Here is a 27,636-nt window from a genome sequence, read left to right as displayed (position 1 = left end):
AGCTTTTTTTGTGCAGAGCGCACAAATGCAATGTTCACCCGCGATTTGCCGTCATTCCTCCCTCCTACTCCGTCCCAGAATGCAACATTCAGCACATGCGCGGAGCACAGGCAGCCCCTTCTGCGCATGCGTGGAGTTGGCGTTCCCTTCGGCGCAGTTGGGAAACTGTATTGCCGTATTGGCGGATCGCCGAGAAGCGGAACGTCGAGAAGCGGAACCCTACTGTATATTAAAACTTATGAAACAAATTTTATTTTTTTAAATAAAAAAAGGTAGTAAGTATTATCTAATACTAAAAAACTGATTTTACATGTATTTTGTAACTCACATGTAGTATATTGCTTGGATTGCTCCTAACCCAATGACATAACCCCTAAGCCATGGGGTGCCAGAACCTATGACCTGTTGGCTATTATGGGGCACTTAAAGGGTTAAAGAAATTCCTAAATTTGTCAAATGTTTTAATGGAGGTAAATTATCAATGCACATGGTCAAGAAAAACGTTCTTAATTTGTTGACGTATGTTCATCTCTGACATAGCACCATCCATGTACATAGCGCTTTACAGCAGTAATAGACGCAGCAAAATAATGCGACAATGGGAATTCGCACTGAAAACATAAAAGCCAACATTAGGGAAAGGCATCCATGACCTGAATAGCTTACAATCCAAGTGATCAAATCTAGGTGAAATGTGCCAGTATATTTCCCTTTGTTCACCAACATTCGTCATCTTGTTCTTTGTGATATTTTTGGGATAGATAAGGTCATGGGGCTTTTTTTTTTTTTTTTTTACATAAAAGATTTATGGTTGGCATTTTTTGGCTGATGTTTCATATCGCTGCTACTTTTTCATCAGCTGTTAATGCCCCCAAAAAAGAAGGTTTCACCCGCTTCTACTGAGTGAAATACAGTAATGGCAGATGATGATGGAAACATAGTGAGTGACAGCTGGCAAAAAAATACGACATGTATTGAAATAATTTTTGGAAGTTTGCCCTGCAAACATTTGTACACCCTGCGACCTGAAAATGTAGTGTGTGTGTGTGTGTGTGTGTGTGTGTGTTTTATTGCTTGTATCTGTCCCTTATGCTGTCCCCAATCCTAACAGTTAATTTGATAAGGAATGGGGTGCACATAAATCTTATTCCCTTATCATTGGGAGTGGGAATTAAGTTGAAACCCCTATGAAACTTTCAAAAAGAATTGAAAAATACTCTCTAGACTTTTGTTTCTTAAAAAAGTAGCTGATAACCAACATTGGACCCATGTCTATGGACCTGTATAGGGTGAATAGGCAGACACAAACAGGGGAGGTCACCAGACAGATATTGGTTCCCAAGGCGTTTGTTAAATCTGTGTTCACTCTAGCCCATACTGTCCCTTGGGGTGTTCACCTGGGCAGGGATAAAACATTGGACCGTATTTCGTCCCGATTCTATTGGCCAGGGATGCATAGTGATATTGCTAAGTTATGTGCGGCATGTCCGGAGTGCCAGCTAACTAGTCCGAAGGGACAAAAAACGCCCCTTTGGTTCCTCTACCCTTGGTGTCAGTTCCCTTTGAGAGGATTGGGGTAGACTTGGTAGGACCTCTAGAACCTTCTGCGAAAGGACACAGGTTTATTCTTGTAATAGTTGACTATGCAACAAGATATCCTGAGGCGTTCCCCCTGAGAACAGCAACGGCGAAGCAAGTAGCCAACAAGTTGTTGGAGCTGTTCTCATGGATTGGACTTCCCCAGGTTATGTTGACAGACCAAGATACAAATGTTATGGCTAAACTGATGCAGGATGTCTTAAAGTTACTAGAGGTCAAGTCTGTTCAGACATCTGTCTACCATCCACAGACTGATGGATTGGTGGAAAGATTTAACCAAACTCTAAAAGTGATGCTGAGATAATTTGTAGATTCAGAGAAGAGAGCCTGGGATGAACTTCTCCCTTTTCTGCTGTTTGCAGTGCGGGAAGTTCCCCAGGCCTCCACGGGATTCTTTCCATTTGAATTGCTATATGGCCGCCAACTCCGGGGTATCCTAGACCTCTTAAAGGAGTCCTGGGAGGAACAGCGGTCCCCTTCTAAGAATACCCTGCAATATGTATTGGACCTTAGGAAGTGCCTAGATGTGGTCGGGCATTTTGCTAGGGAGAATCTTAGATCAGCCCAGGACAGTCAGGAGAGACATTACAATCAGAATGCTCGCATGAGAGTGTTTCACCCAGGAGACCAGGTGATGTTATTGTTACCCAGTTGTGAGAGCAAACTCCTGGCCAAATGGCAGGGCCCATTCGAAGTACTCCGCCGCACGGGTGATGTGGATTACGAGATCGCTCAGCCAGGGTCCAGGAAGGGTAAACAAATTTACCATGTGAACTTTCTGAAACCCCGGAAGGTGCAGCGGTCTCTATTCATACACCCTGTAGAGGAGAAAACGGACCTGGGTCCTCAGCCCCCACGGGGGAACATCTTTGGTGATGAGAAAATTCCAATGGGTAGACAATTGTCCTCTGAACAAAAAGGGGACTTGTTAGAAATAATTACACAATTTAATGATGTTTTTTATGATTTACCAGGGCAAACTAATTTAGTTTCACATGTGATAGAGACAGCACCTGGGGTTAAAGTATGTTCTCGTCCTTACAGGTTGCCTGAAAGCCATAAGACTCTTGTAGAGAAGGAGGTACAAGAAATGTTACAATTAGGCTTGAATGAGGAATCATGCAGTGAGTGGTGTAGTCCACTAGTTATGGTCGCTAAACCCGATGGGAAGGTAAGATTTTGTGTGGTATCCAAGTTTGACGCATATCCGATGCCAAGGGTGGACGAGTTAATTGACGTCCTTGGTAACGCGGAATATATATCCACACTGGACTTAACAAAAGGATACTGGCAAATACCTTTAGAGGAAAAGTCCAAGTGCAGAACAGCCTTTGCCACTCCCATGGGTTTATACCAGTTTGTGACAATGCCATTTGGACTGCATGAAGCCCCAGCCACATTTCAGAGACTCATGGATAAAGTGCTGAGACCCCATAGGGCTTATGCCGCAGCCTACCTAGATGACATTGTCATTTATAGTAAACACTGGCGGGCCCATCTAAATAGGCTGAAAGCGGTCCTCAAATCTCTAAGAGAGGCAGGGCTCACAGCCAACCCTAAGAAATGTGCCTTAGGCAAGGCGGAAACCAAATACTTAGGGTATGCAGTGGGAGGTGGAAAAGTAAGGCCACTAGCTGACAAGGTAGTTGCCCTGAAAGAAGTTCTGACCCACCAAACAAAAACGCAGGTATGGTCTCTGCTGGGTTTAGCAGGGTACTATCGGTGGTTCATCCCCAACTACTCGGAAGTTGCAGCCCCATTAACGGACCTCACAAAAATGTGTGCCCCTACACAAGTGGTATGGTCAAGGGAGTGTCAGAGAGCCTTTGAGGACATAAAAAGGTGTCTATCAGAGGTTCCTGTCCTTAGAAGCCCAGACTTCAACAGGCCTTTTGTAGTGCAAACCGATGCATCAGAGATAGGGCTAGGGGCAGTGTTGTCACAACTGTTTGAGGGAGTGGAACATCCGATCCTTTTTCTGAGTAGGAAATTGTTCCCGAGGGAAAAAAACTACTCAGTGATTGAGAAGGAGTGTCTCGCAGTAAAATGGGCAATCGAGGCTTTGAGGCATTACCCGGCAGGAGTCCATTTTACTCTGGTGACGGACCATGCTCCATTAAAGTGGTTAAATAGTATGATGGACTCCAATGCTAGATTGACCAGGTGGTATATGGCCCTCCAACCCTTCTCATTTGAGATTCAGCACAGGCCTGGAAAAGAAAATGCAAATGCTGACTTCTTTTCTAGAGAAGGGGTGGATGATCGGGCTTCAGCCGTGCGTGGCCCCAGCCACACACTAACAGGGGAGGAATGTGACAGGGTGAATGAACGTCACCAGCCATATACCTGACAAACCTATGTTTAGCATTGCAGTGCAGCAGTGACGAGGTTAAGTTTCAGTTGAGAAGGGCTGCTTAATTAGTCTGACCCCAGCTGCATAATCAAGGTGTTTTAAAACCCCCAGGCTGTACACACATGCAAGCTAGCTGGTCAGGAGACAGGACTGAAATACTGAAGAGATTACTGCTATAAGGTCTGTTCTTCAAAGTACATGTGTGATAACTGTCTGTGTCCTGCATGCTGAAGAGAAGCTGCCTTGTTTTCTATGCTGAAGAGAAGCTATTTTGTTTTTGTCTGCTGAAGAGAAGCTATTTTGTTTTTGTATACTGAAGAGAAGCTATTTTGTTTTTGTGTGCTGTATGTTTTTAAGGCTCAATAAATAAGCCTTATCAAGAGAACCCACGTGTGTGGTTGCATGTACCCTGCAACAATAGTATTAGATGATACTGCAGGTTTTTTTTATCCTTCCCCACCCCCCACTTTTTATGCCATTTTTAATGAGTTGTAATATATACAAAGATCTATTGGGTTGCTACAGCAAACATTTAGCAAGCCAGAGCCCTTCCTCTTTTGAAATAGGCGGCCATATTGGGTGCTGTGGGAAGCTGGATCTTTGTTGATCGATCGGCAGCTTGGAGACAATGACGTTGCCAAGGAGCTGCTGCACTTATTAAAACAAAGCAAAAAAAGAAAAATGGCAAGAGCCAATGTCACTTTAAGAGTTACATTCACGTGTTAGGATGAGTATCTGATGTTATTGTGTTTGAAGTGGCTGACTTTGAAGCATAACTCTGCTTTCATTGTGACCTTGTGCAATTCACTTTATCTCCCTGTCCTTGGGCATCAGAGATTGGAAACTCTATTGAGCAAGGGGCTTGTTTCTGTAAAATGATATGTACAGTCCAGAACATGATATGGGGTAAATATTACACAGTATTACAAAAATATTTGTAGTATTATAAAAAAAATTGCACCTGTTTTATTAATGCACTATGCTAGGACTATATAAATGTAACATGTTAATATGACTGGCTTCTTAGAGATTAACACTCTGGGGTCTAGTGGCCTTGAACAAGTCACAATCTTCCTGTGACTCAAATATGTGAAAATAGATTCTGCCTGTATCTTAAGAACATGAATATAGTAATATACAATACAAGGCCTTATATGGCACAGAAGGGGTTAGTGTAATAATACTATGCAATGGGTACTCTTGCCCTCTGGCACACACAGTGCAGCCAGCCATGTATATACACCTCTGACATCAGGTTAAGGATGTTCTCGGTAGAACCTCTCACCCTGAGATAAAGCCCCAGCTCCCCGGGTTCAGATCAATGCCACAAGTGACCAGTAATGACAGTTATTTTAATGCTAGCGCTGCACTTCTGCCCTTTCACAGAGAGAGATTTGTCCCTGCAACAGAGGACGCCCTCTGGGGTCACATCCCAGTAATGGGGTTAATGTGATCTCTTACTTCGCTAATGAACAGCATTAGGAATACTGCAGAGATCGAAATTACAAAGCGATGGAAGACTATAGATAATCATTGTGTTGTCCTATTTTAAGTTGTATAATCAGCATGTGGGTATGTTTTCAATATTGCTTAGAGGAGACTGCAATGCACAATGTTGTTGCGTTGCCCTATGGCACTGATGCATAGTTTGAAACTCCTGTTCTGCACAGAGCTTACAATAACCTGAGCTGTGGCCTTGAAGAACTACCTTAAGGTGCATGTCAGCACAAGTAGTTAAGGACTTTCGGCCTTTCAGACACATTGAATGTTAAGCCAGGGGCTATTTGAGTTCACTTCTGACTTGTTTATCTCAGAGTACAGCTCACTGGAAGATTCGCCCTATAAATGTTTCAGTTTGTATATAATGGGATAGGATTTGGCGAGGCAAACATATACAGCAAAACTGATACTATGGCCCTTATTCTCGAAGGGCTTTCCATGCAATCGCAGTTTGTAGGACAAGGGCCCTAATGTCAATACTATTTAAACCGTATATGTCCCTCACTTGCCAATTTATAAATAGGATGTAATTCAAGAAATCAATTGAGATCTCATTTTAAGTAGTCCCAATTGACTTTTCATGGAATCCGCATCGCCAATAATTCTCTTCCCCGCTCCATCCCCCCCTATCGGCTTTCATTGAAACCTTCTTGGTAGACTCTCATAAGGGAGATGTGTCCAATTAATTTCCCTAGCAGGTCTATGTATACCTTTTTCTTAGTCACAGATACATATAATCCATACAAAGAAGATACACGTATATAGTGTATCAATAAGACAGGTATCCCTCATTGACTGACCGTTCTGTTCTGACTGACAGATTAAATCTGTCAGTGGTGATATTGGATACCGAGGCTTGAGCCTCATTACTCCAAGTTCTCTTGTTGAGTGTATTGTCGCACTCTTTAGGAAGCTTCTTGATCTGTGTTACTTGCCACAGTTGAGTTGGTTTCACAGGGTCAGCGCTGTGAATCCCTCATTGACATGCACAGGCTGGCTTTTATACTGCACATGAACTGGACACATGGTTGGTTATATAACTACCACCTGCAGAATCGGGATAACAAAGAAAAAAGAAACAAAAAACCCCACTCCCAATGCTTTCACTTTCTTTTGCTAAATGCAGTGCTTGATGGCGTAATTTTTTGCATTGGGTTGGAAGCCAGGAGACTTTGCTAAATCCAGAGACCTGACTACAACCCCTGCCCACCAACCAACCAACCTCTCAATGCACCTAACCACTAGCCCATCCATAATGTTCCCACCCGTGCCCACCAACAAAGACATCTTAACAATTACTCTATTCCCATCACATGAAATGTTCCATTTGTAACCCCACGCATGTTTTTACTTATTAATGTACAGCACTCTGGATAAGGGCGCTACATAAATGTTATAAATAAATACATAACTCCCCGGGCGTGTGGGGTCCAGTGATGCCATCTCTATGGTTGCAGTTCATGCCTTATGCCCCTAGATGGGGTTGTGCTAAATACTTGTGGTCGTCCAAATCCTGAACATTCAACCATTAGCTCAGGAATCAGAGCAGAGCTTCATACTTCGGAAGCAAGTAGCCTTATTCAAAAGAAACATCCCATTCTACATTCTAAATATCGAGACTGAATTTGTCTGTATACAAATATGGATCACTCTCATGCACAGCAATAGTAAGAAAAAGATGCAATTTTGAATAATTGCGCAGAAACATTTGAAAATGTACTTTAATTATTAGTGCTATATTGTTCTCTTTAAAATGACCTGCATGCATTTGTTGGGAATTAATGTAGTGCGAATTCCCTTATAAACCTTCCCTTTATTTCAGTCTGTGCTTATTATCTTACGGCATATCCCACCACCAGTCCTCCCTACTTCTTTCACGCTCTTCTCACCCTCGCACAACCTTTTTCAACGTGTTGTGATATCATATTTATATTACAGGTGGAGTTAAAGCAGAAACATGAGCTAATTTTGAGTTCATTCAATTCTGAAATGTCAATTTGTAGCTGCTCTATGGTTGACGTTGAATCAGATATGTCTTTCTCTATATAGTGCGCCATGACCCCTAGAACATCAGGTCAAATATGTCACAAATGGCGACATCAAATTGAATGGATACAAAGTGCACATAAAAATGTGTTTTTGGTTAAATATATGTTGGGTTGATTTTCTTTTTCCCAGTTTGCATTCATGCGCATGTTGTTCTCAGGGGTGTTTTTTTGTATTGTTTAATCAATATGGTTGATTATAAGATACTTCCCACTGGGTTTTAAATGTCATGGTGTTGATGGATTAAGGTTTAAAATGACCCACTGGAGACTTGGCAGATATTTACCATTGGCCGTGCTCTGATTGGGGAAACATGGTAGGCGTATGGCTTTTAACAATTGTTTGATAGAGAGCACTTCAACTCCGGATGTGTGCCACGCTGCTCCATAAAAGAGGAATCTTCTGCGATAACTCTAGGAAAGATGCCTCCCAAAACAGGCACAACTCCACTGGTTGGGGCTATTGTTGGAGGCGTCTCTCCTAGTATTATCACTCCGGCGTATTACTTGACCACAATAGTTTATATTTCGCTGAAAGCCCTATTTTCAAGGACGTCTATATCTCTTTTTTTTTAAATTAAACTTTGCCAACATTGAACAAGACTTAATTTAGATACAGTAAGAGATGAGCAGTGCAAGTTAAATACCAGTACTGTTTTTCACTATGTATTAGAGGTGTTATCTTTACTTAGAAAGCAAAATGAAGTTAAAAGCCATTCTAAATGTAAACACTTCACAACAGTGCATGTTATTTTACTTGAAAGCATTATAAGTGCACAGAAATAGTGCAGGTTTGCCAGATCTCCAGGGGAGCAGCAGCAGATTGAACAGCAGAACAGCCCATAGCAGACAGAGCACCATACTACAGGAGCCCTACGTGTAACATGCCCTGAGCCCTAGGTGGACATTCTCACCATTCTTGCAGACCGGGCAGCACTGCTCAGGTTCGTACACTGGGTTCACGCACTCCGGCACGGCACAGTCGGCCACCACGCAGTGGACTTCGTTGCTGGGCTCACACCGGCACCACTCGCACGGGGAAGGCTGGGGGAGGAGAGAATGGTTAAAGCCAGGTTCAGCCCTTCAGGGATGGGTGTGTAGACCAGGCAAAGTGTTACATGCCACTTTAGCATATAACCACTATTTTCCAATTCACTCAGCCCTTCTCAATGAAAAGCGATGGGTACACCATTGCGGAGGCCGGCTTTTCAAGATGTCTCTAACACACAATTGACCAACTAACCGAGTTCTAACAATCCATTATTTCAGTTTGGTATTGCCATGAAAACCTGGTCTGTTGGTGAGCTTTTGCTCTGACCATCCTGACATAAAATACTAGAAGATATGAGTTTTATTCTTGCCTCTTCCCACCATAAACAAATGAATAATAAGACCTGATTTTGTATATAGTACTTCAAGTGTGTCCTATACAGCACATTACAAAGTAGTGCAATCAGTACGAAACCCTGTCTGTAGAAGCTTATAACACAGGGAGATGGAGAAACAAGAAAACTGACAGCTGATTAGGACAGTTTGGCCTCAGTAATCTGCCTAATTGTCCATGTCAATACCAGGAGGTTTGGCACTTTTGGACTTTGTTTGCACTCTTCCCCGTACAAACAGAGGTGGCAAATCTCATGCAGCTGACAGTCAAACCAGGGTTTTCCAATAGACAGGCCAATATCTTACATGCAGGAACTGTATACAGATACCTACAAGCAACAGGATGGTTGAAATCTAAAATATGCTAAACAGACAGCTGTGTGAGCACAGTCAGGTGACTTGTGTGTGTATATACGTATGTGTGTCTGGTCAGAAAGGCATGTGTGTGTGATTGTGCACAGTGAAACATATATCTACATGTTCAATGTGTGTGCACAGAGACAACAAAGATGTGTGTGTGTGGCACAGAGAGACAGGTGTACAGTATATCAAGAGAGAAAGTTGCGTAAATGCATAAAGATATGTGTATACATAGGGAGGCAAATGTGGCAACGAGAGGTAGGTACTGTATGAGGGTATGTGTGTGTGTGCACAGTAAAGCAAATGTGTACACATAGTTCTGTGTGTGTTTACAGAGAGCCTGGGTCTTGAGATATATTCCGAGAGGCATATGCCTGATTGGATTATAATTAATCCCACAGCCAAGCGATTTGACCTGTTTTAGACAGGGAATTTATTGTCAGGCCATGCTCCAACACTTCCTGTAATCAATATCCCCAAACACACACAGAGCGGGAGTTACAAGCAAACTAGCAAAAAAAGCTGCTGCCCGATGTCGACTGTGCTAGTCAGCCGTGTCTGTGTGAAGCTGTTGGCGGGACAATATAACATACTGAAAGGGTGCGGACCAAACATAGAAGTCACATGTTAAAGGGCTATATTTAAATATAAAGAACTTTGAACAGCAACTTCTGCATTTCAAAACACAAGCAACAGAATGAAGTCATGAAATACACTGTATTACTCCGAAATAAATGGTAAAGTTACTGACCACTGATATCCGCTGTTATAATGAGTTTGCAGACAGTATACTGTACATTGTACCACAAAAATGAACAAAACAAAAAAAAAAAAAAAAAATAACCCCTCCAAAAGCGCTAACCTACACTAAACTAAGTGCTAACAATATTGTGCTTAAAACAATGATAAGTGCTCGTGCAACATCAAATTAATATCAAAGTGACTTACACAATGCTGTGAGAAAAAAAAAAAAAAACAGCAGCTAGGTGACAATAATGACAGGTATTTCCAAACCTGATAATCACGGTGAACAAACAAATATAAAGTCCCCAGCGCTAAAGTCCAAGATACCGTGATCTTTAAGGCAGTCTCTAGTCTTTAAGGTGGTAGTTGGGCTCTGATATAGATGCTCCAGATGGGATGATGTCCTTGATGTAGGTGGATACACCGTCTGAAATAACAGATAAAAAGACACACCTGATTGCGCAGTGTGTTACAGCAATCAGAGCCCTATCTGAGATGTGAAAGAATCCTACTCACATAATAAACGCCAATATATTCAGTGGAGAGGATCTGTGCTTGCTCCCCTTCTAATCCGCTCCTCACACGAACCCCACGTGGAGACAGCTTACTGGGGACAGCTTACAGGGTACACCCTCTATCCTCAATGGCGTCGGGGTTGCGTCCGTAACGACACCTCCACCAATGTGAGACAGGAATATGTACAAGGTAGTGTAGTATGAACAGACCTTTATTCCTTAACATACTATAAAACGTGATAAAATACACTCACATGGTGCAATAACAGATGGTATTGCTCAATATGCCGTCCGCAGCTTGCATTTCCTGATGCCACACCGGAGAGAATCACTGCACACAGACACGCTGTCGACTTGGCGTGTGATGTCAGTGCTATAGGAAGCTCTCCCTGCGGCAGGACTACAATAGCTGGGATGGTCCAAAAGACTAAGCTCCTCCTCCCTACGCGTTTCGTGACACTGCCGCAGGGAGAGCTTCCTATAGCACTGACGTCACACGCCAAGTCGACAGCGTGTCTGTGTGCAGTGATTCTCTCCGGTGTGGCATCAGGAAATGCAAGCTGCGGACGGCATATTGAGCAATACCATCTGTTATTGCACCATGTGAGTGTATTTTATCACGTTTTATAGTATTTTAAGGAATAAAGGTCTGTTCATACTACACTACCTTGTACATATTCCTGTCTCACATTGGTGGAGGTGTCGTTACGGACGCAACCCCGACGCCATTGAGGATAGAGGGTGTACCCTGTAAGCTGTCCCCAGTAAGCTGTCTCCACGTGGGGTTCGTGTGAGGAGCGGATTAGAAGGGGAGCAAGCACAGATCCTCTCCACTGAATATATTGGCGTTTATTATGTGAGTAGGATTCTTTCACATCTCAGATAGGGCTCTGATTGCTGTAACACACTGCGCAATCAGGTGTGTCTTTTTATCTGTTATTTCAGACGGTGTATCCACCTATATCAAGGACATCATCCCATCTGGAGCATCTATATCAGAGCCCAACTACCACCTTAAAGACTAGAGACTGCCTTAAAGATCACGGTATCTTGGACTTTAGCGCTGGGGACTTTATATTTGTTTGTTCACATTGTACCACAGTAGAATCTAGTTTCCCTGAGGCACATTGAGACCGCACCAGCGCAGGCACATGCAGGTGAGGTGCCCAAGGTCAATCAGAGCTGGCACTAGCTGAATACTTTCACGACGGGCCCCCAACAGAAATCGTGGGGCCCAGGACAAGCATTTTAAGCAGCCCCCCCCCTGTTGGCGGTATTGCGAGCTGCCCCTCCATTTCACACCTCATGGCCCCACTTCTCCCCCCCTCTTCCCATGTATTTCTCTCCCTTCCGTCTCACCCCCTCTCACTCTCCCGCCTCGCATGTATTTCTCTCCCCTGCATCTCACTCTTACTCCGTCTTTTCCTCACTCGCCCCCTCTATCTTCTCCCTCCGTCAATTACCCCACGCTCACTTATTCCCTCCCGCTCACACAATTCCCCCCACAAGATATATATACACACATCATATAAAAAAACAACCCTCCCAATACATATAAAAAAATACCCCAACCCATATGAAAATACCCCCAAGCCCACCAATACTTATAACATTTCCCCCAAGACTCCCAATACATATAAAAATACCCCCAAGCCCCCAATACATATAAAAATAACCCCCAGCCCCCAATACATATAAAAATACCCCCAAGCCCCCAATACATATAAAAATACCCCCAAGCCCCCAATACATATAAAAATACCCCCCATCCCCCAATACATATAAAAATACCCCCAAGCCCCCAATACATATAAAAATACCCCCAAGCCCCCAATACATATAAAAAGACCACCAACCCCAAATAGATATAAAAAAGACACCCCCCAATACATATTAAAAAGCCCCCCTCCTCCCCAATACATATTTTTTAAAAGCCCACCCCCCAAGACATATAAAAAAAGACTCTCACCCCCCAATACATATTAAAAAGACCCCCACAATACATATATAAAAAAAGACAACTTGTGGATGATCAGGCCAGGTCCAGTGGATGTGGGGGCCCGGCGGTCAGCACTGCAAGTTGGGCTCGACCTCTGGCCATGCCCAGCTGCTTGTAATCTCGCAGCCGGATCCCGTCTCTCCGCTCAGCAGCAGTCTGCATGCCTCTATCCCTCTGTCCCACACCGAGCTTCCAACAGGCGTCCCTCTCATGCCGTTGTGCGCCGGAAGCAGAGAGCACTGACGTCAGAGCGCTTCTGGTGCACTGACGACAGAGAGGCCCGTTGGCATGGGACAGAGGGATAGAGTCATGAAGGCTGCTGCTAAGGGAGAGCTGGGTCCCGACCGCGAGAGGACTGGCAGACGGGCCTGGCCAGAGGTCGAGCCCAACTTGCAATGCCGGCCAGCCGGGCCCCCACGACTCACCGGGCCCGGGATGCCAACCCCGGCAGACCCGCCCTGTTGGCGGCCCTGCTTTCACGTCATAAACTGATCCCCTCCCAGCAGGTTTTAGGAATCAAACCAGGAAAGCAAAACTTCCTCTCCTGTTTTCAGTGTTCTTTAGAAACCTTATCAGAAATATATATATACAGGAATACCCCGCATTAACGTACGCAATGGGACCGGAGCATTTATGTAAAGCGAAAATGTACTTAAAGTGAAGCACTGCCTTTTTCCCACTTATCGATGCATGTACTGTACTGCAATCATCATATACGTGCATAACTGATGTAAATAAGGCATTTGTAACAGGCTCTATAGTCTCCCCGTTTGCGCACAGCTTCGGTACAGGTAGGGAGCTGGTATTGGTGTTCAGGACGTGCAGACAGGCGCATGCGTGAGCTGCCGTTTGCCTATTGAGCGAGATGTACTTACTCGCGAGTGTACTTAAAGTGAGTGTACTTAAACCGGGGTATGCCTGTATACATATACATATATATATATATATATATATGTATGTACTATTTCATAAGACACCTTCTGGCCCCATTCAAGTGAAAATGAGCCCTAAGGTGTTTTCTGGCATTGAACGGTACCTTATGAAATAGCACCACTTTTGTTGCTCTTAATTGTGCAACGCAACTACTGTATGCAAGGGTAATAGATCTAAAAAACTGGGGGGGGGGAGCCTTGGCCAATAGAAAGTGTCATGTTTAATACAATATTGAAATAATTGCAATCCCAATGAGAGAGATTCAATTAGAGTGAGATCTGGGGAAATATCACATCAAGTCTGAAAAATAAGACACTAGAAATCTTCACATAAACCCATTGCCAGCCTTTCTTTGTTGTTCATTTTATACCAGGAACGGAGATCATTCAGGTTCAAGAAATCACTGTTTGCCACTAAATGGTAGAATTGTTTTACACCCAGAGAAAACAAATACATTCAGACATCTATAGATGGCGCGATCTTATTCTGGGCTTAATTGATATCACACAGAAGGGGCAGAGTTATTATGGACTAGTCACTAGTGAGTTCAAATTTCCTAACTTTTGACATACATCTTGAAATATTTTGACTTTAAGAATCAGTGCTATGCATATTAACACTCCAATATATCATGTCCATAACCTACCTACTGTGTCTCCACTGTATCAGTACTGATTCTCTGACTATTGCATCAAATACCCATCACTCCCAAGCCAACACCTAGAAAAAGGTTACAATGCCTCTTCCTCCTGCCCCTCAAACCTATTGATATGGAAACTACAATACAGTACACATTTTTTTTATCCACCTTTTTTGTACAAACAAACTTAAAATGAAACTTCGGCAACGTAAAGCAATGCTGACTAAGGCCACAAGAAACTATTCTGGGGCTTCCCAAAAGCAAGAGCAGCTGATACATTAATCTGAATCTACCCAGTACTGCTTTCCAAACCCTTGAAACATCAGTAGAGATGCCTATAACTTGAAATGTATTGCCCATGCACAAAGGAATATACAGTAACAGACACTGGAGACCAAGATAACTCGGTATTTATGGGTTTATATACTACAGGAATGGACTCTGCATTTAATCATTGGGGATATTAAGGGATAAGCACCTCTCAAAAACCAACATTTAAGGATAGCTGATTTTTTTGAGAATTGGGGCACTTTACCCACTACATTTAATGATGTGTTATGTAATATAATAATATTATTTTCATTTTTAAATTTGGGCAGAAAAGTCCAACCATGAACAGCAAATCAGCAGCTATCATACAACAGACAAATACATTGTGTTCTTCTTATTGGTGACCTAACTGATAACAGGCTAAAGCCGCACTTTGCAATGATTTGATCATGGGCGAGTCATACAACGCTTTCGAGGCACAACTATGCCAAGCACGTTAACTTTGCTGAGGGGGTTTCGGGGGAAAAATGTGAGGAAACAGAAAGCTTTGCAAAATAAAGTTCACCAAGCATAAAAAGTCAATAGGCAAGGTTATGTGGTCCTTTATATAATGCCATTTTCTTAAGAAATAGGTGTGTAATTTGGAACAATTTGGTTGTTCGCCAAAATTTTGGGAGAAATCATGACGCATATCTGAAGACATTTACACATCTCTACTCGGGTCATTTTTCATGGTAAAAACACACACACACAGTTCCAGCAAGCTGAAAACCCAAACCCACTACACTAATATATATATTAGTGGGATATTACTGGGATAGTGACCTGATGTATACAACAAAAGCCATAGCATTGGGGATTTTTTTTTTTTGTCTTTTGCTGTCATTTTTCACCATCCCAACAAATAAACTGAATGAGTCTTTACAGAAAATATCTAAATGTCACACAGTGCTGTGATCATCGTGAACAATGTAATGTAAAGGCATGCAATACATAACCTACTTATTTGTACTGGGATTGCCCTTACAAATAACCCCACTGCACTTATCCATATTCCTACTGACTGCTTAGATTGCAAGCTCTTGGGGTCACCAGTTACTCCCTGCTTGTTTGTTTTCATGTTCGGTGTGCACTTTTCACCGTATATTTGTTTCGTACATGTATTTGAAAACATTATACACACTGTTTACTTTACAAGAAACCGCCAAAAGAGTTACTAACTTCTAATAAAGGACTTCTTGTTTGAGCATATTATTAACCACTTTCTGGCATCATAAGAATTATGTTGGGACACTGGAAATCTTTGATATTCTGAGTATGGAGGTTGTTTTCTTTCAGATTGTCAGGCCCTACATAATACCTCCTTCCTTGAGGTACAGATGCAGCGGCCGTTATTCGAACATATCACGCGCTGTATACCTGGGGAATACCCATGTCATGGCGCGTCATTACCGCGTGTTGACTCGTTTTTATCGAGTGCAGAGAATGGAATTTTAGTGTTCTGGTTTTTAAAAACCTGCAAATTGACACAGTACTGTACTGTACACATTACAATTCATTCATTCCTGCCACGGAAACACGAAGAATTGCACCCAAAGAAATCGGAATCCGTGAAATTCAAACAAAGCAACCGCGTGTTTGGCTGCGTGGAGTACAGCAGCGCACACGAAAACGGCTCTGTGATATGTTCAAATAACGGCCGCTGCATCTGTAACCTATAAAATTCAACGCCAGCCTTTTCCTATGATCAGTGAAGGTTTTGTAAGATAAAAGGTGGCGCTCTTTAGATGGCCATAGTGGGCGTGCAATAGGCGTTGATTTTGATTATGCATTACACGACCTACCTTAAATTCCTCCAAGATTTTGTAGCTCTTCCCATGATATTCACAAAAGTTTTTCACTTCTTTACACTCTGGACAGCATCCATTGTGTTCCACTTTAGTGCACTTGGGGTGGATTTTAGGGCACTCCGGCTGGTCACAAACAGGTCCATCCTCTGTACAAACGCAAGGACAGTTAGAATGCCCTGGAAAAAACCTCTCCCCCAGTTTGTAGACAAAACCACTGTCATCCACACAGCCCTTGCCCCTGTAGTCATCAAAGATCAGGTTGTCATTGCTGGAAGCCTGTTCTCCTTCATCAGCAGGGTAGTCTTCCTGGTTGATAGAAGCAGAGGACACTGAAGCTGTGATTGCCAAGAGAATCATGGAGGTCGCAGAAATATGTAGAGCCATCCCCTAATGCCAGGCTTTGTGTGTGCCACTCCACTAGGAACTGTACCCAGCTGCTGCCATGGGGGCTAGAAACAAGCGGCAAACAGACAAGTTAATGTGCAAATCCGAATAATCAAAAACCCTATCCCAGGGTTGGCAGAGACAAGACGATGATCCATTTTACTGCAACACTTGCAACTAAACCACAACAAATATGTGCTAAGATAATTATATATAATAATAATGATGATGATATAATATAAATATTAGATATCATTATTATGAACTTATTTTTGGCTAGCTGGCTCTTAATGGTGTCCTGTAAACTGTACTCCAATATGTTGTTTATTAAGTTTGTTCTTCATTATTTTTAGCCACTGTACCTGCCCCGGTCATGGCATCTGTACAGCAATATTCTATGCATCCTGCTTGCTGCACTGCCCCCACTAATATATAATAGGATAAAGCAGGTATTAATAATGAATGTGATTAATTATTGAATGCATTACAATAACAGAAGAGAATGAAATGCTTTCGATTTAACCCCTTCAGGCTCCTCCAGCTCATAAATGAATTTAAATAATTAAAATAACAATTAATTTGGAAATATCAAAAATTCCAAACCACTTGGGGAGGGTCAGAGACAGGACGATCAAGGCATCAGGAGGATTAGGTAGTTATAATTATAGGATAATATCAAAATGTTTTGATAAACACGAAGCAGTAGAGTAGGTAGTTGGTGAGCAGATAAAGTCATACCCAATTTACTATATCACGCAGAATGTTATTTTTCATGGAAGGGCTCCTGAATTTAGAATGTCACTTTAACCCCTTGAGTGCCAAAGGTGTATAAAAGGGTTCAAAACAATCATTCTCAATGCATACAAAGATGAAAACTGATCGATTCAATGAAGCAAGTTGCAGTTGACATCACTAGGCTGAAGTGTTGTGGTGATGAAGCCGCCCTGCCGTCCACCCTAAGCAGTCACACTCTGAGCTTGTCCTTCTATTGTCTTTCATCTTGCAAGCTCGAAGTGTTATAATGCCCTGAATAATACCAGGAAAATAAGAAGCCTGAACAGAGCAGATCGCCCCGGGATGACTGAGCAATGAGCTTGTACTGCCCACATGGTTCCAATATCCTGTCTGTTCAAAGACCTCTCTCTCTCACACATTGACATCTGTGATAGAAGTCACAGGGAGACAGCAAAAAAGGGAAAGCAGATAACTTACAGCTTCGCTTACCTTCTTTAACTCATGTTTCCTCTCTTAGGGACCATATAATATCTCAAGCACAATGAATCAAAACTATTAAACAGCGTCCTCCTTCTGAATATACCAGATAATCATTTGGTTTTGGGAGAGAAACATTTATTTGCATTGCTCTGAGAGGTTACTGTATACTGGCTCATGTAGCAACAGGGGTTTCCCGTCGGTGCTGAATTTTATATTGTTACTGTATAATATGTAGGTGATTGGCAGTTATTTTCTAAAATAGCATGTTAGCTTTAAGTCTGGCTGCCATAATACAGTGTGTGTGTATATCATTACAATGTAATGGAAAACCCTTTCAGTACTGTATGGCATAAACCCTTAAATAATTCATACCTGTTGCTTTCATGATAAATCCCAACTTTTGCTGTAATATGGGGCACATTATGTGGACAGATGAAGAAATTCTAATGCATGATACATCAGGCTCATAACTATCCCATGTTAAGAGCTTCACAGGAGAGAGGGAGAGACACTAGGGAGGGGGCAGAGAGTAAGGGATAGCGAGAGAACACAGTTGGTTTCCTTTCATAGGGATTCAGATCATGGATGCCCCAAGCTGGCAGAATTGATTTCACAATGAACAAGTAGTTGCCCATCACAATGTAACACGGACACAGCATCAAGCGTGGGTCTGCACACATTGAGAATCTGAACAGTTAATTAGGCACCCATAGAATCTAGACAAAGGCAAAAGGAATATCATGTTTATTTGATGCTGTTATATAAAGTATGTTGTAAATCTACTGACAAGTGAATAAATAGTTAAATGCAATTACAAACCAAACCCAAATTTGTCTTATTGTAGACATATCTGTGAATTCTTGAATAGCTTCCTTTTGCATTGTTGTAATTGTTTACAGCAAAATTTAAAAATCAAATGTTATACATAGCCAAATATACAGTTATAGTAGCCCTATTGGGGGAAGTGTTAATTCCTTGTAGGTTGTGATACCTTTTAATGGACCAAGATGATATTTTATACATAAAATTAGTGTATACAGCTTTCCCTTGATAGAGACCTGTGAGGTTTGAAAAGCTCCATCATTTTTACTTGTGACCATTAAAAGGTATCACAACTTGCAACCACTCGATACAAAGGATTGCAATGATCTTCCTATCATTGTACTTGCCATGGAATTCAAAGACCCAGAGTCACTCCTACCAACCATCGTGGCCAAGCACAGCCACCTACTGCACTTATTTCCTGCAAGTCTCCCATCATACCACTTCGATTGTAAGCTCTCTGAGCCAGGGATTTCCTTTCCTGTTGTCTGACTTTGATGCTCGTATTATATTATTATTGTTCCCTGTACTGTATTATCTTTGTAAAGAGCCGAGTACACTGTCAGTGCTACAGAAATACATACATACATACATACTGATAGAAATATGGATTGCATGGTTTTATTAGAAAGGTGCCTTTCTGTACAGCACACATGGTTTTGAGAGAATAGTGGAATGTTTTTTCACTAGTAGCATTAAGCACACATTATACATTTAACCCTATTGGTGCCTGGGTGCTGCTGCAGTACATTGCAAGCCCCATTGACTTTGACAAAGCTGATTTGGTGCGATATTAAAAAGCTGCAGTATCTTAGGCTGGCATATTTCCAAATGTTATCCCGAGATAAAACCATGTTGGATTCAATGTTGCAGAAGCTGCATTGTTTACATTTATGTTTAAATGATCACACTATATATACTGTATACGTGTAAAACGCAGCTGAAAGAAACCTCCTGCAGTCTAAATAAGATGTACACTGACACTGCAGTTTTCTCTGAGCCTCTACATACTGGAGACTGCGTGGATAGCACAGCAGCATCTTTGACAATAAAGCTGTTTTGTTAAACGATTTGTAAGGTGCTCCTGCAGTAACATGGCACAGAGACACTGACTATTTATATCACAGAAAACTGGAGAACTCTTCCAAAATGACATTCCTGCAGGGGAAGCTTCAATTAATGCCTACCTAAATGCTACAGGTTATCTTTACTCTATTACTTATAGGGAACAGGGTAGAGGAGATACTGTAAGTTAAAGACATTTACAGAAGATAAGCCTACATAAGGTATCTTTTTATGTAAAAGGAAAGTAAGCAACAGAATCTATAGCTAAAAATATGACTAAATAACGCATTTCTACTAAAATCTATACATGCATATATATATATGCATACATTGATATCGATAGACGACAGATTAGTGTGTGTGTGTGTGTGTGTATACACACACACACACACACACACACACACACACACACACACACACACACACACACACACAAAGTGTTTGGTGCCCTTTCATTTCCGAACTTGTGCCTTTGGCCATTTTTGCTAACTCATGTTCAGAGCTTCTGCTTACCTCGTAAGGGTTAATCCTGAGTGTAGCAGGACAACTTTACACCAAAGACTAGGAGTCTTTAGTCAGCCCATTTTAGGTACCCGCAGGACCCATTCTCGGTGAGAAAAAGTGGACAGTCCTTTTTGTTTACCTTCCATGGCACAGAGCTTGAGACCCTTGTAGGAGGATACAAAACAGTCACCACGATTCCTAGATAAGCCTCAGGTCTGGTATTCAAATAAAATGACACCCCAAAGACACAATCACACGGTGCTATTGAAGTAATCCACACATTAACAACTGGCTCATGTTGACCTTTTTGTGCTTTCGCTTGAATCCTGGCTGTAGTATTTTCCGCCTGGTTAGGTTCCCTTCAGTCAGTATTTGTTCCAGCAGAGGAGGCGGTGTGTGTTAACATTTCAGCAGCACAAACAGCAACAGCATGGAACTCGGCTCAAACCCAGCCTGAAACACCTTCCGCACCATGACAATATGTTCGTTCAATAGCTGCCTACAGCCACAGAGACCGCTGATGCAGACGGATATGCATGAAGGCAAATGCATAACTTTTTATTCCTCTGTACAGAGAGGGGTCTTTAGCCCGCCCGCCGCTCACTCTGCAGCATGAGAATAGAATGGACAGCAGCTGCGTTCAGCACCCTGGATAGATCAGCACCGAGCCGCGTTCAGCACCCTGGACAGAGCATCACTGGATGGAGCAGCACCTTGGACAAAGTAATGCGGTGCTATCAGGAGACCTTAGCAGAGCAGAACAGGGCTAGCTATGTTTAGCACACTGGACAGAGTGACACACAGCAGTATTGAGCTGCGTTCAGAGCCCAGGACAGAGCGACACTGAGCTTCGTTTTAGGGGAGATCGGAATGTACAACACAACCCACAGGGGGAAGATTGGGACAGGCTTTCCTCCTGCCCCTTTAACCCCTTTGCTGCCGCTTCAAACAGCTTCTTTTAGTGTAAGGAAATACGCAAGGGCCGTGGAAGGTAAAATAATACATATCTGTTCTTAGATAATACATTTGTTATCTGTGCAAAATGTGTTTATATCTTTTATTGCATCAACGTAAAGATTTCCCATGAATGTTGCACATGACTTATCCGGATCTAGGGGAACTTAATGAGTGGATTTATAGTGTAGTACTTGAATGCCTTAAGCAAACACGTTTATTCGGCACTTGTAGATACCAAAACCTTCAAAATATCTATTAAATATTTAAGGATATTGGATTTCCAACAGATGCTAGGGGGTAATCAAAAACTAACCATTTTAAGACCCCCACAATCTTTTCGGAAGAGGTCCGGAAAATTAATGTGCTACAAAATATTCAGATATCTCTGATAAAATATATATGTGCCAGTTGTTCTGGACCACTATGCTGTATTTACAAACATTTATAGGGGGTATAAAAGTGGATTACTCCACGTTTCACGACTCTTAGGGCAGAGTAGACTGGCTATTTATTCTGAAGAGCCATTAGTGCTGAAATATGGATTGCTGCTGTCAGTACTTCATACATGATTTTAGTTTAATCTCATGCGTTCTACAGGGAGCGGCAACGCATTGCAGCGCAGAGAGAGGATCTTCAGGGTTCCTGATTATTATTACATATGCATGTTTCTCTTGGTAATACTGGATTCTACATCTCTGCTTCTATTAGAAATGCGCCTTGACATTGTTCTTTTTGCAATATCATCTGCCCTATATCTAAACAAAGGGTTCTTTACATCTTTTATTGTGTCTATACCCACCCTCTAAAAAAACCTCAAAACTTAAATAAAAAAACAAAACAAATTCCAGTGTTTGAAGCAAAAGGCTTTGTCCAACAAATCAATGCAAAGGCTTGAGAGCTGACAATGAGTCAAGTGGTTATTTAATTTGGTAAATGAATAACAATAACACAAGACGGTAAATGAATAACAATAACACAAGACTCCTCCCCATAAGGAGTGGATTTTATTAAATACTTATATACTGTAGACCCCCAATTTATGTAATTGTTGTATTTATAAAACTAAGTAGACCACTATTCCCCAAACATCTAGGCAAAAAAATGGCATGTTCTCTTCTTCAGGACCAAAGGTGAAGTGTCCCACCAGAGCCTCCAGAGATCAGATAATCCCCTTTGTGGTCAAAGATCACACACTGAGCATCATCTTCATGGCCCCCCAAGCTTGTGAGCTGTCTAGATGTGAGAACCAGTACCTTGACTGTCCCATCATTGCTGGCCAGGGACACCAACTGACCTACAGAGGAGACAAGAAATCAAAGAGGTAAGATTCACACTGGGGATGATGCTGAGAATAATGATTGGGATGCTAGTGATGTGCGCTGAATTAATGCTTTTATTGGAAATAACTTCAATCCAAGCGTGATTAATCAATATAAATGAGACGGGCTGTCCATGCCAGCAAGCAAACTCATACATCCCAAACACAGACATCTTGTACCGTCTTGATATTATTAACCCGTCAGCTGTTGGAAGGCCAGCAAAGTTTTGCAGATCTTTGTGTTAAAACAAACTTGAACAGAACACATTGACGGAAAAAAGGCCAAAATGACATTGCTGATAGCGTTGAATAATTTTTGTTGTACACTATGTACAAAATAATCCTGGACATTTTAAATGTTTTACAATTATTCTCCTGTAATTTTGTTGAAATAATAAATAGTTGAATCCACTGGATGTATTAATTAAATTATAATTCAATAGAGTTTCTTTAACCACTTAAAAAGGAACCACAACATGTTGTAGGAACTTGACTTTGAAGGAAATATCCACTATATATTTCAGAATGTTTGTTTGTGTGTGTCTGTCTCATTATGCACACCCAAACTATAGGACCTACAGTAGATCTACTGAAGTCTCTCTGCTGCAGCAATATTGGGGCAATAAAAAAGCATTGATTTATCTTATATATATTTCACATTTTTTTTCTGTGTGTGTGTGTCTCATTATGCACTGCCAAACTATAAGACCTAGAACAACCAAATTTGGAAGGATTACTTTATGTATCAAAATAAGGTGAATTGTCATGGTCTGGATCCTCTTGAACACTCAAAATGGGGTGCTGCTAGGAGTGTTGGAGTTATTACAATTTCTCATGCAAGTCAGCTCTTGGGTGTTGTACCTGGTAGGCTATCTGGCACGTGACATCATACTGTTGACATTATAATACACATAGCCTGGTGGCAGATAACGAGAGTCAGATAGCTATAAAGTTTACACAGAAAACAGACAAAGATAGAAAGAGGAAGTCAGTTGGCATGTGAGGAGAAACTAAGAATGCTGGAGTAGAGAGGCAAAGAGAATTGGGGACATAATAAGGTATAAAAGGAAAGTAATGGGAATGAGATGAGGGGCGGGGAGAGAGAAAGAGATAGAGAGAAGGAGTAGGGGGAAGGGGGAAAGGAGAAAGGAAAGAGAGGAAGGGGACAGGGGGATGAAGGGAGAGAGACCGAATGCGAAGTCAGGCTTTAGCGTGTCAGAGTACTGCAACCAGTGCAAAGCCGGGCACTACCTATATAGATTGTAAAATATATAAAGAGTAATGTGCATATAGTACAATATTATATTTAGCACATGGGTTGCAGCTGACATTGAGCCATTTCCTTTTAAAGAAAACAGACGTGTAGAAATATAAAATTGTGCAAAACCTTGTTCTTGCATTAATTTGCTTCAGGTTAAAATATATGCAACTTGATCTTTGAGTTCCTTACAATGATTTGGTGAACACGGAGATTAAGGCCACATCACAGCAGTATGGATTTTATTAATGCAAAGAAAAATAAGAGCTGCAGCAATAACAGATGTAACCAAGGGGTCCCCATTGCGGTGCTTGCAGGCATCATGGCACCTGTCAAGGCTTTTGTGGGTGCCCGAAACCACAATTCTGCCAGCAGCTGCTGTGTGCCGGAAGTTGGACCCACCCAGCAGTTGGACCCAACATCCACATGCGTGAGCGGGACCGACGGGGCACTGGAGACCTCCCAACCAAGGTAACTGTATTGGTTGGTGCCAGTCACTCTCTCCTGAACAGTCAAGCGTGCCCTTGGGCACAAAAAGGTTGGGGACCCCTGCACTATGGTATAGAACAGGTGCAACTCCCATCCTGGCACAAAAAGGGCATTGTGAAATGTATTTATTTATTTATAAAATATTTTAACAGGAAGTAATACATTGAGAGTTACCTCTCGTATTCAAGTATGTCCTGGGCACAGAGTTAAGACAAATAATACATACAACAAATTGAAGTTGTTCTTAACATCTAGCAGAGCCTTTCTTTGTGATTAAAGAAGACACTTTTACTTGTAATCTCAAATCTCTTATAAAATACAAAAACAGTGACCAAATCATTCTGACCCTATCATCACAGAAATCATTTGACATCTCTCCATTTCAGAGCTCCAGTCAATAACCCCTTGGTACCTCACGAAGGATCCTTGCCTGAGTAATAAGCCTTAGTGAAGATTAAGGGGGGAAAAGTTAATAGAAAGCCATTCTGATCCTATTTGAGAATGTACACCAAGTGAGTTGTTCCATATGCTTTCTGTTTTCTGCTTTATCAGAACTGTGCTTTTCAATCTCAGTTCTCAGTCAATTGTCCTTCAGGTCTATCAGACCATGGAGATGTCAGGACTGTTTTGCTTGAGTTAGCTGGGAAAACACACAGCAATTCAACAGAAGAAAGCAACAAAGATATATGGTCTTAACCCCTTCAGTGTCGGAATATCAGATCTCTGCTGTAGCAGGCCCCTTACCTATAACAACCTGGTTTAAACACGTAATAAGCTTTTGCATCTCACACCTTGAAAGTATTGATATTGTTTATGACTGCACATAGTGCAGGCACATGTAAAAACAGCAGGACCAGTGAGATTGTGTTCATTACAGTTAGGTTTTCTATAAATGCAACAGTTTTTTTTATTTGGACTAGAAAGCTGTAGTGTATATCTGACACACACACACACACACACACACACACACACACACACACACACACACACACACACACACACACACACACACACACACACACACACACGGAATGGTGAACACATTTTAATTATAATCTTTCTAATATACTGCAGAACAGGATAAGCTTGCAGTGACCACATGGGTTTTCAGGGAGTTATCCAAGTTTTATTTTTTTTAAAGGCCAGAGGAAACTAAGAGATCCTTATCCACGACTGAGGATTATCCTCTCTTAACCCTCCACATGACATTGTCGTGAATGATGAGTCATATGTTATTAGCTCCAAACTAATAAACAAGATAATTGTATTTGTATCAAGACCACACAATGTATTTTTGATGAGTACACACACAGTAACACCAGGCTCCCTAATCTTCACCAAGGTCTAGCAAAGCGAATTATCTAAAAATAAAGATTATTGTGGGCAAAACAACAAACGCAAATGTTTACTGCAATTGGATATTTGGTTGCGGACATCTCGCTGCCAGCATTTGGCTGCCGAGGGAGCCTTCACCGCAGCGCCGGGATATACTCGGCTGCTGGCCATATAGTCAATAAGGTTAGGGGGTTAAAAATAGGGTTTTTTAGGGTAAAGGGTTAAGGTTTTTAGGGTGGTAGGTTAAGGATAGAGGTTCTCAGGGTAGGAAATTTAGAGTAAGGTTTTTTTTTAGGGTTAACAATAAGGGTTTTCAGGGTAGGAGGTTAAGGATAGAGGTTTTTAGGGTAGGAGGCAGGGAGGGGCATAGCTTTAGCCTGGGCAGCCCTGGCGCCCGCGCTGTTGGGGGGCCCGCTCTCCCCCCATTCCGCCATAGAGACAGGCGGGGGGAGATGGTATGCTGCGGTCGCGGTGGCGGGCCCGAGGAGGTATTAAGTTAGGCGGAGATCTGATGATGATGAGGGGGAGATCTGATGATGAGGGGGAGATGTGATGATGATGTGGAGAGAGCTGATGATAATGATGGGTAGAGAGCTGATGATGGTGATGAGGGGGAGAGATGAGGAGGGATCATGAGGAGGGATGATGAGAGAGAGGATCATGGAGAGGATCATGGAGAGGATCAGGGAGAGGATGGGGGCGAGGGAGAAAAAAATGGCAGTCAGTATTAATATTAATGGGGCCCGGGATAAATGTTTACCTGGGGCCCACACATATCTAGCTACGTCACTGGTAGGAGGTTTAGGGTCAGGGATTTTTAGGGTTAAGGATTGGGGTTTTCAGGTTTATGGGGTAGCGTTAGTATTAGTGATTATTAGGTTACGATTAGGGGTTTTTAGAGTAAGGGGTAAGGTTAGGGGCTTACCTTGGCGGCAAAATGGCCGGCAGCGAGAGGTGCTTGCAGTATGGTGAGTGGCGGCTAAATACCGGCGGGTTTGGCCGCAGCCAAATGTCATGGAAACGAAGGTTCACTGGGTAAATTGGGTCCCTGCATCTGGATTTCCTGGTAACTAAATGAAAGACCTGATCCAACTGGTACAGTAAGCAAAGTATTTATTTACTCACTAATAACGTGTAATTAACAACCGATAAAAGGATTTTCTCCCATGATGTTGTTTTCTCTACAACTGTCAAGAGGACATTAGTGGGAGCCAGGAGGGGTAGGATTTCTAATCACGTCAGTAATATCTTTTAGCTAAACACATAACAAATACAAGCTTTTAGGATACTACAGGTTGTACTGTAGGCAAGTTTTACTTTAAAGCATTAGTCCCAGTTTAGAGGCCCATTTTAAGTGATCATTTATTTGCCTTCTATGTGGCCGACCCTATTACGAAATCCGAAACAGTTCTCTGTTTTGGAGAAACACGGCAAAAAATATATATTGTTTTGCATTTGAACTACTTCTATAAATGTCTGTTCCCGATCACAGGAATAAACCAGCAGACTAGAATAGAAATAAAATTATTGTATATACAGTATGTGTATTAAAGTGTAAGTGATATGTCAATACATCACCATAAAATAGTCAATCATATTGAGGAGGTGTGGGAAAAAGTGGCATTTCCAGGTAAAATCTAACCTCAAGCTCGATTAGATTTTACACCTCTGCATTATGATTGAGTATTATATGGTGATGTACGATGATATTTCTTGCAATTTAATATATGATAACTTTATCTAGTCTACTGCGTTGATGTCTTTTCCTATTTTGTGATTCTCTCAGGGAGGTTTGAGATGTTTCTTTCCTCTAGACACTTTTCAGCACATTAGAAAAAGTTTTTTCACATTTTTTGGATATTCATTCAGAGTGATTTTTTTTTTTTTTTTGCACAATTCCCCATTTTTTTGTATCCGATCACAGGAATCCATGATGCTTTTTCTTCAGGTGCCTTTGAGCCCTCTTGTTACCCTTTAATAAAAAAAATAGTAGCCGTCCTATATTATGAAAGAACTGAAGAAATTATAAAATAATGAATGAATGAATAAGTAGAGAGGTATCACTGTATCTCTCCAGTATATGCGAGACTGTGTTTTT

General features: G+C 41.8%; 2 protein-coding genes across 6 annotated transcripts in view; both read right to left on the bottom strand.

Moving 5' to 3' along the window:
- The window catches only part of VWC2L (von Willebrand factor C domain containing 2 like), a 60,661-nt gene extending 39,611 nt beyond the window's left edge, over positions 1 to 21,050 (bottom strand). Inside the window, exons 1-3 of one of the 2 annotated variants that reach the window (XM_075607231.1) lie at positions 20,191 to 21,050; positions 16,186 to 16,640; positions 8,412 to 8,541 (exon numbers count right to left, since the gene is read on the bottom strand). In XM_075607231.1, the coding sequence (XP_075463346.1) occupies positions 8,412 to 8,541; positions 16,186 to 16,575 (520 nt within the window). In that variant the 5' untranslated portion in view covers positions 16,576 to 16,640; positions 20,191 to 21,050. The remainder of the gene's footprint in view (positions 1 to 8,411; positions 8,542 to 16,185; positions 16,641 to 20,190) is intronic. The other variant, XM_075607229.1, reaches the window with a different exon arrangement.
- Positions 21,051 to 22,041: 991 nt separating this feature from the next.
- The window catches only part of SPAG16 (sperm associated antigen 16), a 543,868-nt gene continuing 538,273 nt past the window's right edge, over positions 22,042 to 27,636 (bottom strand). For all 4 annotated transcript variants that reach the window (XM_075607226.1, XM_075607225.1, XM_075607227.1 and 1 more), the window contains one exon: positions 22,042 to 22,432. In XM_075607226.1, coding sequence (XP_075463341.1) covers positions 22,257 to 22,432 — 176 coding nt within the window. In that variant the 3' untranslated portion in view covers positions 22,042 to 22,256. The remainder of the gene's footprint in view (positions 22,433 to 27,636) is intronic.

This window comes from Ascaphus truei, chromosome 7 (assembly GCF_040206685.1).
Source record: "Ascaphus truei isolate aAscTru1 chromosome 7, aAscTru1.hap1, whole genome shotgun sequence".
NCBI lineage: Eukaryota > Metazoa > Chordata > Amphibia > Anura > Ascaphidae > Ascaphus > Ascaphus truei.
The sequence above is the reverse complement of the archived record's forward strand: the minus strand, read 5'-3'. Positions and strand labels throughout refer to the sequence as shown.